Here is a 14,941-nt window from a genome sequence, read left to right as displayed (position 1 = left end):
CGATTCTCCTGCCTCAGCCTCCCCAAGTATCTGGGATTACAGGCATGCACCACCACACCTGGCTAATTTTTTGTATTTTTAATAGAGATAGGGTTTTACCGTGTTGGTCAGGCTGGTCTTGAACTTCTGATTTCAGGTGATCCACCTGCCTTGTCCTCCCCAATGTGCTGGGATTACAGGTGTGAGCCACTGCACCTGGCCTTGTGATAATGTATTATATACTGTGTTCTTACAATCAAGTAAGCTATAGAAAAGACAGTGCCCTTAAGAAAATGATAAGGAAGAGAAAGTACATTTACAGTACCATACTGGACTTATTGATACCAAAAGTTTAGGTTGTATGTGTATGAGATGAATTGTCTGTCTGAAATGGCGGGCAACTGCAGCCGCAGACCTGAAGTCAGTTGGTACGTTTCAAGGAATTCAGCTTTTTCTTGTAATGTCATGACTTTGCTTCTTGGGAGCACTTCCAGCATCAGTGGCATTCCCTGTGGGTCCTACATTTTACTCAGTGTTTATGGTGTTGCACTAAACACGATGAAAAATATGTGAGAACAAGGAGAGATCACTTTTTACTGTGACAGATAATTTACTGGACAGGTGAACTGCTCATACAGAGATGATTATTGTCACATAGAGTTTTAAGATATTCAAACACTTGAGCTCACCACATTAGCAACAAAAGGTGGCTCCAGAGTTATTACAGTAGTACAGTATGTACTGCAGTTAACCTTACGCAGTTAAGACTTAATACTACATCTTTCTTTGTTTACAGTGGCACCGTGTATGGTCTGTGTTTGTGTGCCTAAGTTTTGTGATTAAATTTTAACTTTGAAATAGAATTGCATGTATTTATGATAGTAAATAATATCTACATATATTTTAGCATTCATGACATACATAACTTTCTTCTAATTTTTTTGGTATTTCTAGGCTATGCAGTTCATCTGCAAGTTTTTTCAAATTGTCACAAATCTGCCGGGCATGTTGCTGTGCACCTGTAATCCTAGCCACTTGGTAGGCCAAGGCAGGAGGATTGCTTGAACCCAGGCATTTGAGGCTGTACTGTGCTATGTTCACACCTGGGAATAGTCACTGCACCTCTAGCCTGGACGATATATACTTATATAGCAAGACCCTGTCTCTTAAAAAAAAAATCATTTGGCCGGGTACTGTGGCTCATGGCTGTAATCCTAGCACTTTGGGAGGTTGAGGTGGGTGGATCACTTGAGCCCGAGAGTTCGAGATCAGCCTGGGCAACATAGTAAGACCCCTGTATCTGCAAGAAATAGAAGAAAAATTAGCTGAATACCCTGCAGTCCCAGCTACTCAGGAGGCTGATGCAGGAAGATTGCTTGAGCCCAGGAAGTTGGTGGCCGCAGTGAGCCGTGGCTGCGCCACTGCACTCTAGTCTGGGTGACAGAGATCTCATCTCAAAAAGGAAAAGAAAAATCAAGTAAAATAAAACGTAGAACTGAAAGAAAAAACAAACCTGGCTGGGCATAGTGGCTCATGCCTGTCATCCCAGCACTTTGGGAGGCTGAGGCAGGCGGATCACTTGAGGTCAGGAGTTTGACACCAGCCTGTCCAACATGGTGAAACCCCATCTCTACTAAAAATACAAAAAAAAATTAGCCAGGTCTGATGGTGCATGCCTTTAATCCTAGCTACTCGGGATGCTTAGGTGGGAGTATTGCTTGAACCTCAGGGGCAGAGGTTGCAGTGAGCCGAAATCGCGCCACTGCACACTCTAGCCTGGGCGACAGAGTGAGACTCCTTTTAAAAAAAAAACAACATGCAAACCTCCAAAAATTTTTTCAGTACATTTATTGACAAGAAAAAATCTACATCAAGCTTGTCCAGTCTGTGGTCTTTGGGCTGCATGTGGTCCAGGGTAGCTTTGAATGCAGCCCAACAGAAATTTGTTAACTTTCTTAAAACATGAGATTTTTTTTCACAATTTTTTTAAAGCTCATTAGCTATCGTTAGTGTATTTTATGTGTGGCCCAAGGCAATTCTTTTTCTTCCAACATGGCCCAGGGAAGCCAAAAAATTGGACACCTCTGATCTACATAAAAAGTGGCAGTTCAGATGTGTTATTCAAGGGACAACTGTAAATACAGAAAGGCATATCCCATGGTGATCCATTGCTGTGGGGGAAAGAGGAAGGAGGGAGTGTGAGAAGGACGCTTTAAATAAGGTGATCTGGGAAGGCATCAGCATAGATAAATAGTAGTTGTAAAAAATTACCCAGTAGGGACTAGGTGCAGTGGCTCACACCTGTGATTCCACACTTTAGGAGCCTGGGAGTTTGAGACCAGCCTGGGCAGCATGGCGAGACCTTGTTTCTATGGGGAAAAAAAAAAAACACAGTAGGAAACACATTATTGATTTGAACTTTTTCAATTAGGAGTTTTTCAGAATGAGCACTGGGTGTTTGAAGTATTTGTAATACAATTATATCTGGTTCTCATGCCGTTAACAGCTAGTCATTGAGATCACTATTTGGCGCCATGCATAGCAACATGGAATTAAGGGATGGAAAAACAGCCAGGACGTCTCTACTGTGCTGTGTAAAACAGGAGTGGCACTGATTTCTATCCCTCTCTGGGTAAGGATCAGGTAATGGAGGAAAATAAAGGAGAGGAAAGAGAAGGAAACATGATAGATTTTTATTTTGATTAAAACAAAAGTTGGTAACAGCAACTCAGGTTTCTATTAAATAAACAAAAGTTGGGAGATACTCCAAAATAACTGTTAGTAATAGCTTTAGGTTCTGACAGGCTGTGCCGACCGGAATATGATACCTAAGTTTTAAGTGCATTGAAATAGTGATTCATGTTTCCTTTTGCCTGTCTTAACAACTACACTTGTGTCTTAAGTATAGTGCTGATGTGGTAATAGGATATTTCTATTCAGCCTTATGCCTTTACTGTGTGTACATTCTGTCCATTTAAAAGGCTGAATTGTAAATCTTAATTTTAAAAAATTAAATGTAGTCAGTTGTCATTAATAGCCTCATGTTTCTTTTTTTTTTTGAGACGGAGTCTCACTCTTGTTGCCCAGGCTGGAGTACAATGGTGCAATCTCGGCTCAGTGCAATCTCTGACTCCTGGGTTTATCAAGCGATTCTCCTGCTCCAGCCTTCCAAGTAGTTGGGATTACAGGCGTGCGCCACCACACCCAGCTAATTTTGTATTTTTAATAGAGATGGGGTTTCACCATGTTGGTCAGGCTGGTCTTGAACTCCTGACCTCAAGCGATCCACCCTCCTCAGCCTTCCAAAGTGCTGGGATTATAGGCGTGAGCCACTACGACCTGACCAGCCTCATGGTTTTAATTTTCAGTTTTGTTGGCTGGAAAATGATCTTGGATGTAATATTAAATCTATCAAAACATTAAGCTGTCAATAGAAACATGTGAGAGTTTGTTTTTAAAACTGTAGTTGTATTTTAAAAATAGCTGTACAGCTTAGGAATGGGGGGAGAAGGGAGATAAAATCAGAAAATTTTCTTTTTTATTGGCTATTTGTCTATCATCTATGATTAGTTGAAATACAGCCTAGTAATAAAAGCTGAGGATTTATAAAGTGGTAATTTGTAGCTTCTTCATCTGTTTTTTAGTGTAAAATGCAGCGAATTGGTGGCTTATGTAGGATTTCAGTAAAGTAAGTGACTAGCAGCAGTAGCAGCAGCATCTAAATTTTATCGAGGTCAATTTGTTCTTGTTATCTTAAGCTGTTATCATTAAGTGCCCGGTTGTATCTTAGCATACAGAGGCGGAAAAGGAAGAGCATTCAGAATTTAGGCAATTGGCTGAGTGTAGATCAGAGTTGTCAAAGGAAGACTCTTCAGATGGATGGCTTCATGGATACTTGTTCAGAGTCACATTTACCTTGTACCTAGTAAGAAACATAATTTGACATTTTTCATTCAGTTAAGTAGTAGTTTTAATTACTTGTAATTGTATGGTAAAATTGAAGACTTTATAAGTAACCTGTTATAATCGTGTCAGTTTAAAGTGTTGTGAAACTGGAAGCCATGCTGTCCAAACTCCCATATCTTAAATTGCATCCTGCATTTTAGGCGCGGTGGCTCATGCCTGTAATCTCAGCACTTTGGGAGGCCGTGGTGGGCGGATCACCTGAGGTCAGGAGTTTGAGACCAGCCTAACATGGTGAAACCTTGTTTCTACCAAAAGTAGAAAAATTAGCTGGGCGTAATGGCGGTTGCCTATAATCCCAGCTACTCGGGAGGCTGAGACAGGAGAATCGCTTGAACACGGGAGGCAGAGGTTGCAGTGAGCTGAGATTGCGTCATTGCACTCCAGTCTAGGCGACAGAGCAAGACTCTGTCTCAAAAAAAAAAAAAAAAAAATTGCATCCTGCATTCTGCAGTTGATAACAAGGCATGTTTAAACTTTGCTCTCATACTTCGTTCTCCTCAATGTCTGATTGTGAGTGTGCTTTTTGAAAAATTCTTTTTTATTTAGGCCTAATGGGATTGTTTGAAAAACGTCGCTTCAGGAAATTCCTAGTGTATGTTGCCAACTTCGATGAAAAAGATCCGAGAACTTTTGAAGGCATTGATCCTAAGAAGACCACAATGCGAGATGTGTATAAGAAATTTGATTTGGGTCAAGACGTTATAGATTTTACTGGTCATGCTCTTGCACTTTACAGAACTGATGAGTAAGTATTTCGGTTTTTAGATTTGTATTTTTCTTGAAATTCTCACTAAATTTCCCAAGTCTTCCAAGTGGAAATTCTAACAAAACAAATACTTAGCCATATTGCACTATGAATGAAGAGGTTCTAGTTGAAATTAGTGTTGGGACCTTTTAAGTGATTTAAATATAAAGGTAGTGGGCCAGGCGTGGTGGCTCACGCCTGTGATCCCAGCACTTTGGGAGGCCAAGTTGGGTGGATCATTTGAGGTCAGGAGTTCAAGACCAGCCTGGCCAACATGGTGAAACCCACTCTCTACTAAAAATGCAAAAATTAGTTGGGCGGTAGTGGTGCGCCCCTGTAATTCCAGCCACTTGGGAGGCTGAGGCAGAAGAATCACTTGAGCCTGGGAGGTGGAAGTTGTGGGGAGCCGAGATTGCACCACTGCACTCCAGTCTGGGCGACAGAGTGAGACCCTGTCTCAAAAAACAAAAAAACAAAAAAGAAGATAGCGGATTGAAATCGCTTCAAAAAAAATTATAAATTGAACACCATGAATGAAAACTAAAGTCCTTTCCTAATACTCATTTCCTTTCTTCCAGCTACTTAGATCAACCGTGTTATGAAACCATTAATAGAATTAAACTTTACAGTGAATCTTTGGCAAGATATGGCAAAAGCCCATACCTTTATCCACTCTATGGCCTTGGAGAACTGCCCCAAGGATTTGCAAGGTAAGAGCCTGTGTTTAAAACCTCAGTGATCCAAAACCTCATCTTCAACATAATGTGTATATGAGATATAGTTTAAATAATGAGATGAGATCAGTCTATGAGTAATAAGATGCTTTTTGTTTTTATTGAAATAAAATTAACATATAATGATATGCACGGATATCTTCAGTTAAAAAAAAAAATCCAGTTTTGTACAACTGTAGCTGATGTGCTCTTGTAAGTGCCAACTCCTGGCTGGAGGCCAGCCAATACAAAACCAGCGCACTTAACAAAAATACAACCAAGGACCTTCACAGAATCTACTTCACACCCCTGTTACCTCCACCAGAGTAAGTGCTGGTATCCACGCCTGAGAGACCTGGAGACAGATCACATCACAGGACTCTTTGCAGACACTCTCCAGTACCAGTTTAGAGCCTGATTATCTCCACTGGGCGGCTAGATCGAGAAGAGAAATAACAATCACTGCAGTTTGGCTCTCAGGAAGCCCCATCCCTAGGGGAAAGGGGAGAGCACCACATCAAGGGAGCATCCCTGTGGGACAAAAGAATCTGAACAGCAGCCCTTGAGTTCCAGATCTTCCCTCTGACATAGTCTATCCAGATGAGAAGGAACTGGAAAAACAACTGGGGTAATATGACAAAACAGGGTTCTTTGACACTCTGAAAAGGTCACACTAGCTTACCAGCAATGGATCTAAACCAAGACAAAAATCTCTGAATTGCCAGAAAAAGAATTCACAAGGTCATTATTAAGCCAATCAAGGAGGCACGAGAGAAAGGTGAAGTCCAACTTAGCAAAATAAAAAAAGTGATACAGGATATGAATGGAAAAATTTCCAGGAAAATAGCGTAAATAAATAATCACAACTTCTGAAAATCAAGGGACACACTTAGAGACATGCAAAATGCACTGGAAAGTCTCAGCAATAGAATTGAATAAGTAGAAGAAAGAAATTTCAGAGTTCGAAGACAAGGCTTTTGAATTAGCCCAATCTGACAAAGACAAAAAAGAATAAAAAAAAATGAACGCAGCCTCCAATAAGTTCGTTAAACAACCAAGCCTAAGAATAATTGGTGTTCCCAAGGAAGAAGAGGAATCTAAAGGTTTGGAAAACAAATTTGAGGGATTAATTGAGGAAAACTTCCCCGGCCTTGCTAGAGATCTAGACATCCAAATACAAGAAGCTTAAAGAACACCTGGGAAATTCGTCACCAAAAGATCATCACCTAGGCACATAGTCATCAGGTTAACTAAAGTCAAGATGAAGGAAAGAATCTTAAGAGCTGTGAGTCAAAAGCCTCAGGTAACCTGTAAAGGAAAACCTATCAGATTAACAGATTTCTCAGCAGAAACTCTAAAAGCTAGAAGGGATTGGGATCCTGTCTTTAGCCTCCTTAAGTTATCAGCCAGTAATTTTGTATCCAGTGAAACAAAGCTTCATAAATGAAGGAAAGTAGTCTTTTTCACACAAACAAGTGCTGAGAGAATTTGCCACTACCAAGCCAGCACTATAAGAACTGCTAAAAGGAGCTCCAAATCTTGAAACAAATTCTCAAAATACCAAAATTGTATCTCCTTAAAGCATAAATCACACAGGACCTATAAAACAATAACACAATGAAGAAAAAAAACAAGGTGTTCAGGCAAACAAATGGCACGATGAATAGAATAGTACCTCAAATCTCAATACTAATGTTGAATGTAAATGGCCTACATGCTCCACTTTAAAGATACAGAATAGCAGAATGGATAAGAACTCATCAACCAAGTATCTGCTGTCTTCAAGAGATTCACCAGACACAAAAGGACTCAAACTTAAGGTAAAGGGGTGGAAAAATATATTTCATGTAAATGGACACCAGAAGCGAGCAGAAGTAGCTATTCTTGTATTTTTTATTTTATAACTATATATATTTAAAAAAAATCAGTTTGATAAATTTATAGACCTATCCCTGTCCTGGGTTTAACTAAAACCTGAGTGAAGGTATAGAACATTTTCCTCACCCCATAAAGTTCCCTTGTGTCACCTCATAATGAATACTGCCCCCCATCCCCAGCAACCACCTCTGTGATTTCTGTCACTATAGATTACTTTTGCTTGTTCTCAAAGTTCATGTAAAAGGAATAATACAATATGTTCTCATTTGTGTCTTTTTCATTTTTTGAGATTCATCCATATTGATGCATGTGTCAGTAATTCTTTTTTTTTGGAGATGGAGTTCCACTCTTGTTGCCCAGGCTGGAGTGCTGTGGTGCAGTCTCAGCTCACTGCAACCTCCACCCCCTGGGTTCCAGTGATTCTCCTGCCTCAGCCTCCCAAGGAGCTGGGATTACATGAATGCACCACCACATCCGGCTAATTTTTTATAGTTAGTAGTGATGGGGTTTCACCATGTTGGTCAGTCTGGTCTTGAACTCCTGACCTCAAGTGATCCACCCACCTTGGCCTCCCAATGTGCTGGGATTACAGGTGTGAGCCATTGTGCCTGGCCAATTCTTTTTTTTTAATTGTTGAGTAGAATTCCTTTGTATGAATTATATGAGCATATAATTCTCCTTTTGGTGGACATCTAGTTAGTTTTCAGTTTTTGGCTATTATGAATGAAGGCACTGAAATTTTTATGTAAAACACTTTCTGTGGGGATATAGGTTTCATTTCCTTTTGGGTAAATACTGGGAGTGAAATTGCTGACTGATGTGGCAGATAGAAGTCTGAATTCATAAGAAACTGTAAAACAGTGTTCTGGAGTGGTTGTGTCATTGTGTATACACTCAGCAGTGTGTGAGAGTTCTAGTTGCTCCACATCCTTGTCAACATTTAGTATTGTAAGTTTTTAATTTTAATTGCCCAAGTGGGTGTGAAACGCTATCTCATTATGGTTTTAATTTGTATTTCTTGACTCATGTTGCTCACCTTTTCATGAGCTTATTGACCATTTGTATAATTTTGTGCTGTGATTGTTCAAGTCTTTTGCACATTTCTAAAGATTGGATTGTCTTTCTGTTTTTGACTTGTAGGAGATCTTGGTGTATGATGGTGGCAAGTCTTTTGTCATATATGTATTAAGAATATTTTCTCCCAGTTTATGGCTGGTCTTTTGATAAGCATAAGTGTTAACTTTTTTCTTGAGATAGAGTCTTGCTCTGTTGCCCAGGCTAGAGTGCACTGGCGTGATCTTGGCTCACTGCAACCTCTGCCTCCCAGGTTCAAGCAATTCTCATGCCTCAGCCTCCTGAGTAGCTGGGACTACATGCATGTGCCACCACGCCTGGCTAATTTTTGTATTTTGGGTAGACGGGGTTTTGCTGTTATTGAACAGTCTGGTCTCTAACTCCTGACCTCAAGTGATCCACCTGCCTTGGCTTCCCAAAGTGCTGGGATTACAGGCATGAGCCACAGTGCCTGACCTAGAAGTGTTACATTTTGATGAAGTCCAGTATATCAAAGAAAAAATTTTTTTAATGTTTATAGCCTTTTGGGTCCTATTTTAGAAGTCTTTTTTTTTTTTTTGGAGACAGAGTCTGGGTGTTTTGCCCAGGCCGGATTGCAGTGGCACTGTCTCGGCTCACTGCAAGCTCCGCCTCCTGGGTTCACGCCATTCTCCTGCCTCAGCCTCCTGAGTAGCTGGGACTACAGGCGCCTGCCACCGCGCCCGGCTAATTTTTTGTATTTTTAGTAGAGACGGGGTTTCACTGTGTTAGCCAGGATGGTGTCGATCTGCTGACTTCGTGATCTGCCTGCCTTGGCCTCCCAAAGTGCTGGGATTACAAGCGTGAGCCACCGCGCCTGGCCCTATTTTAGAAGTCTTTTACTTGCCCCCAAGGGCACAGAAATACTCTCCTATTGTCTTTTTTTTTTTTTTTTTAGAAGTTTTATAATTTTATCTGTGCATTTAAATCTGATTCATCTTGAGACAGTGTTGGTGTGTGGGATGAGGTAAGACTTGAGGTTCTTTTTTTTTTTACATACGAATATTTAGTTGTTTTAGCTGCATTTGTTGGAAAGACTTCCTTTTCTAGGTAGTCGTGGTGCCTTTGTGGGAAATCAGTTGGCTACATATGAGTTTGTTTTGGGACTCAGTTTTGTTTCAGTGATTTGTATTTCCTATGCCAGTAGTACACTGTCTGGATAATTATAGTTTTATATTAAGTCTTGAAGTAGGTGATAACACTTTCGCCAACTTTTTCTTCAGAATTTGTTTTGGGTGTTCGCATTTCCATATACGTTTTTAAAATCAGATTGTCAATTTCTAGAAAACATGCTTGTTGGGATTTTGATATTGAGTTAAATTTGTAGATGAGTTTGGAGAAAATGATCATCTTAATTATGCTGAGTCTGCCAGTCCATAAATATGATTGTTCTCCATGTGGTTTTCTTCTCAGCAGTGTTTTACAGCTTTCATTGTAGAGATCTATCACATTTTTGTTCAATCTCTTTGTACTGATGCCGCTGTTAATGTATTTTGTATTGATGCTGCTGTTAATGAAATTGTCTTAATTTTATGTTGAAATTGTTTGCTGCTGGTATACAGAAATATAATTGTATGTTGACGTTGTATCCTATGATCTTGTACTTAAGTTTTACTAGTTCACTTACTAGTTTTTCTAGTTTTATATATTTCTTAGAATTATCCTTCTACACAGTCATGTCATCTGTGAATAAAGAGATCCTTCTTTTATAACTTTTATGTGTTTTTCCCCCACTTACCTTTATTGCACTTGTTAGGACTTCCTGATAATGTCGCAGGGATGAGAATGGACGTCCTTGCTTTGTTCCCAGTTTTACGGGGAATCTAGTAAATATTTTACTATTAAATATGTTTTCTATAGTTCTTTTTTTTTTTGTAGATGGTTTTGTCACATTAAGTTCACTTATATTTATAGTTTGGTCTTTGTTTGTTTGTTTGTTTGTTTTTTGGAGACACGATCTTACTCTGTCACCCATGCTAGAGTGCAGTGGCATGATCTTGGCTCATTGCAACCTCTGCCTCCTGGGCTAAAGGGATCTTCCCATCTCAGCCTCTTGAGTAGTAGGGACTACAGGCATGCACCACCCCACCTGGCTAACTTTTGTATTTTTGTAGAGATGGAGTCTCACCATGTTGCCCAGGCTGGTGTTGAACTTCTGGGCTTAGGTGAGCATGGTGGCTCATGCCTGTAATTGCAGCACTTTGGGAGGGTGAGGTGGGTGGATCGCTTGAAGCCCAGGAGTTGGAGACCAGACTAGGCAACCTGGCGAAACCCTGTCTCTAGAAAAACACAAAAAATTAGCTGGGTGTGGTGATGCATGCCTGTAGTCCCAGCTATTCGGGAGGCTGAGTGGGAGGATCCCTTGAGCCTGGGCGGTTGAGACTGCAGTGAGCCGTGATCATACCACTGCATTTCAGTGTGGGTGACAGAGCAGGACCCTGTCTCTTACAAAAAAAAAAAAAGCATCAAACTTTTTTTTTTCCCCTCTCTGTGCTTCATATCAGAGAATGCCTGTTCATGTGGCTTCAAGTTTACTGACCTTTTCTGCTATTTTCAATAGGCTGTTAATCTCATTCAGTGAATTTTAATTTTTTTATACTGTCTAGATCTAGAGTTCCCATTTTCTATAGTTTTCTTTTTTCTCATTTTTTTTTTCGAGACGGAGTCACCCAGGCTGAAGTGCAGTGGCGCGATCTCAGCTCACTGCAACCTCCGCCTCCCGGGTTCAAGCGATTCTCCTGCCTCAGCCTCCCAAGTAGCTGGGATTACAGGCACATGCCACCACACCCGGGTAATTTTTGTATTTTTAGTAGAGATGGGGTTTCACCATGTTGGCCAGGATGGTCTCATCTCCTGACCTTGTGACCCGCCCGCCTCAGCCTCCCAAACTGCTGCTTTACAGGCATGAGTCACCGTTCCCGGCCTATAGTTTTCATTTTTGTGATATTCTCTATTTACTTGACTGTTTTGAGTACATTTATAACAACATATTTATCCTTGAATATGTATCTTTGAACAAGGATATTTGTTCTGGAACATATTCTTGAACATATAATATCCTTGAACATATTTATAATAGCTGCTTTTAAACTGCGTATTTTAACATTTGGGCATCTGTTTCTATTGTTTGTTTTTCTGTTTTCTTTAGATCACAGTTTTCTGTTTCTTCCCATGTCTAGTAATGTCGGATTGTATACTGGACACATGAATTGATAGTTTGTTGAGATGCCGGATTCTTCCTCTGAAAAGTTGGTTTTGGTTTGAGTAGGCAGTTACATTTTTTATTGACTGTTCATCTTGCATTTGTGGAGACTGGATTTTACACCTTGTTAAAGTGGGTCCTTTTAGTTTTTCCTTTTGTTGTTTGCTGATTTTTTTTAAATCACAATTTATTGATTTCTTACAATCAAATACTGCCAACTAGCATTACTTCCACTCATGCATCATTAAAAGCAAAGGATATTTCCTCCTTGGTATTTTTAAATGGTACATTATACAATAAACAAAGTTAGAATTTAAAATGCACCCTTATTAATTATGTAAACTGGTAATTTGTTTAAAAAAGCATAACTAATAATTTGGTTCCTTTCTTCATAAAAATATTTCTCCTGATAGTCTTGAGGTGATCATTAGTAGTGCAAAGTGTGGCATACACGTATAGTTTCATCTAGAAAGGTGTGTGTCTTACACAACTTATTTAAACAAAATGCGCATTAACAAAATGCATATAGTCAATGCATGAAAGAAAGCATGTTTCAATTACAAGGCAGCCCCTCAGGCCACCATATTATTTAAGTTTTGCATGATCATTTATGGCATTATAGATTAATTATGCATAACGTACTTTTATACTTTTTTTAAAATTATACTTTAAGTTCTGGGGTACATGTGCAGAACGTGCAGGTTTGTTACATAGGTATACATGTGCCATGGTGTTTTGCTGTGCTCATCAACCCATCATCTACATTAGGTACTTCTAGTGCTATCCCTCCCTAGCCCCCATCCCCTGACAGGCCCCAGTGTGTGATGCTCCCCTCCCTGTGTCCATGTGTTGTCATTGTTCAGCTCCCACTTATGAGTGAGAACATGCAGTATTTGGTTTTCTGTTCCTGTGTTAGTTAACTGAGAATGATGGTTTCCAGCTTCATCCATGTCCCTGCAAAGGACATGAACTCATCCTTTTTTATGGCTGCATAGTATTCCATGGTGTATATGTGCCACATTTTCTTTATCCTGTCTATCATTGATGGATATTTGGGTTGGTTCCAAGTCTTTGCTATTGTGAACAGTGCTGCAGTAAACATATGTGTGCATGTGTCCTTATAGTAGCATGATTTATAATCCTTTGGGTATATACCCAGTAATGGGATTGCTGGGTCAAATGGTATTTCTGGTTCTAGATCCTTGAGGAATCGCCACACTGTCTTCCACAGTGGTTGAACTAATTTACACTCCCACCAACAGCGTAAAAGTATTCCTATTTCTCCACATCCTCTCCAGCATCTGCTGTTTCCTGGCTTTTTAACGATCACCATTCCAGCTGGCGTGAGACGGTTTCTCACGTGGTTTTGTGGTTTTGATTTGTATTTCTCTAATGACCAGTGATGATGAGCTTTTTTTCATGTTTCTTGGCTGCATAAATGTTTTCTTTTGAGAAATGACTGTGTTGAGATGGAGTCTCACTCTGTCACCCAGGCTGGAGTTGCTATGGCATGATCTTGGCTCACTGCAACCTCCGCCTCCTGGGTTCAAGCGATTCTCTCACTTCAGCCTCCTGAGTAGCTGGGATTTCAGGCACCTGCCATCATGCCCGGCTAATTTTTGTATTTTTTGTAGAGATAGTGTTTCACCATGTTGGCCAGGCTGGTCTTGAACTCCTGACCTCAGGTGATCCACCCGCCTCGGCCTTTCAAAGTGCTGGGATTACAGGCATGAGCCACCCTGCCTGGCATAACTTTTATGCATTTTAACCCTGAAGACAAGAAAAGTAATTGTTGCTTGAAAAAATTATTCTATGTAGCCATTTGGTTTGTATCTGGAGAAACTGAACCTCCATGAATTTAGTGTGTACTAAGTTGGAATCATTAGCTCGAGTCAGTGAATCAGATACATTTCACAGTGACTGTTTGCCAAGTCCTGGCAATGCCTCTTCTCCCACAGTCCGCCAGATGAAGCATTTCCGGGATTACCCTTCTATGTGGTTTTCCCTTTTAATTTTTTTGCTGGATTAACTGTTTTCGCATTATTTCCTCTTCTCCCCTCTTCTATGGCCTTCCATTTTAATTATTCATAAATCCTTTCAGAATATCCTCAGCTCCATAAGGGGAAGTTCTGGAGATGGAAAATCCAAGGGAGGAAGATTGGGGATTGGAATGTCCTTGGCTTTCCTGGTATTTGCTGCAAACTTCTGCCAGGTTAAAGAGGCTGTAGCAGTTTCTGAATGTGGCGGCAAGCTCCATAACTCTGACTTTTCTACAAAATCAGCATCTACATCCAGCTCCTTTTCTATTGGACCATTTAGAAGTCTGCCCTTTTCAGCCTTGAGTTGTTTATTTTCTTTCCTTAATCTTTCATTCTCAGCCACAAGGAATTCTACATGCCTCTTCAAATCTGCTTCTCTATAATTGTTTTATCTTTCGGGCCTTTGCTTCTAATACATGGCTCTGCTGGCTCACTCTTGCTAAAGTAAAAATAGTAGCGTGTCTGGATCCCTGTCAAAGATCCCTTGAATCTCAGGCAGGCATTTCTCTGTGAAAGGGCTGTACTTCTGAGAAAGGGGGCTCTGGCTCTCTGCATCCTCAGCAGAGGGTTTGTGAGATGGGCAGCTACATCCTATGTTCTGCTGGGCTTTCAGTCTTTCTTCACGCTGGGCCCTTTTCCACCTGTCTTGGATGAGGAGGCGCTGTTTCCTATTCCTTTGCAATTCCAGTGAAAAATGAGCCTGCTCAGACTGTCAGCTTCACGGCTTCTGAAGGATATGCCGCAGCCTTTTTGTGACAAGAAATAGCTTCTTTGTAGTTGCTGATAAATGGTCTGTTCATCTGCTCTGTTGATGAGCCAGGTTGAGGGATCCATTATTTTCATAGACCCCAGGGTAAGTGGCAGCCTTAGGAAGGGGAGCAGTGGTGCAGGGAAACATGGAGGGGACTGCAGGGAAGCGCGATGCAGCCGCAGAGACTGTGGCCCCTCTCTGCGTTCAAGAGCCAGCAGTGGGGCGCAGAGGGAGCAACAACCTCACCACTTCCTCCTCCAGCACTGCTCCAAGGGCCTGCCACCTGCGCTGCTGCTGCTGCCACGCACGGTGCCATGACGTCACACGCGCAAGTGGCCTTTGCTTATTCTTAAACGTTACTCCTCTGGAGTAAGCAAGCTCCTTTGAACATGGCAATTTTAAACTTCAAACACATTTTTTCTTCTGCCCTTCCTCTATAATCTCTGCTAACCTCTTTGAAGCTTTCAGCTGTTTATTTCTGGTGGATTCCTTGGCTTCTCCCTCCTGTGTGAGCACTTCTGGAGGTAGTTAAGGATTTGAAGATATTTTATCATAGATTTGTTGGCTCCTTCTTTT

The 14,941-nt window shown here is 40.8% G+C and overlaps 1 protein-coding gene and 1 pseudogene across 3 annotated transcripts in view; one reads left to right on the top strand and one right to left on the bottom strand.

Annotated features, from left to right (window-relative positions):
* GDI2 (GDP dissociation inhibitor 2) overlaps positions 1–14,941 on the top strand; it is a 49,518-nt gene that overhangs the window by 24,235 nt on the left and 10,342 nt on the right. For all 3 annotated transcript variants that reach the window (XM_507638.8, XM_009457892.4, XM_063781329.1), the window contains exons 5-6: positions 4,492–4,690; positions 5,269–5,400. In XM_507638.8, the coding sequence (XP_507638.3) occupies positions 4,492–4,690; positions 5,269–5,400 (331 nt within the window). The remainder of the gene's footprint in view (positions 1–4,491; positions 4,691–5,268; positions 5,401–14,941) is intronic.
* LOC134807127 (nuclear receptor-binding factor 2-like) lies at positions 13,556–14,597 on the bottom strand (annotated as a pseudogene).

The sequence above is a fragment of the Pan troglodytes genome, chromosome 8, assembly GCF_028858775.2.
Source record: "Pan troglodytes isolate AG18354 chromosome 8, NHGRI_mPanTro3-v2.0_pri, whole genome shotgun sequence".
Classification (NCBI taxonomy): Eukaryota; Metazoa; Chordata; class Mammalia; order Primates; family Hominidae; genus Pan; species Pan troglodytes.
The sequence above is the reverse complement of the archived record's forward strand: the minus strand, read 5'-3'. Positions and strand labels throughout refer to the sequence as shown.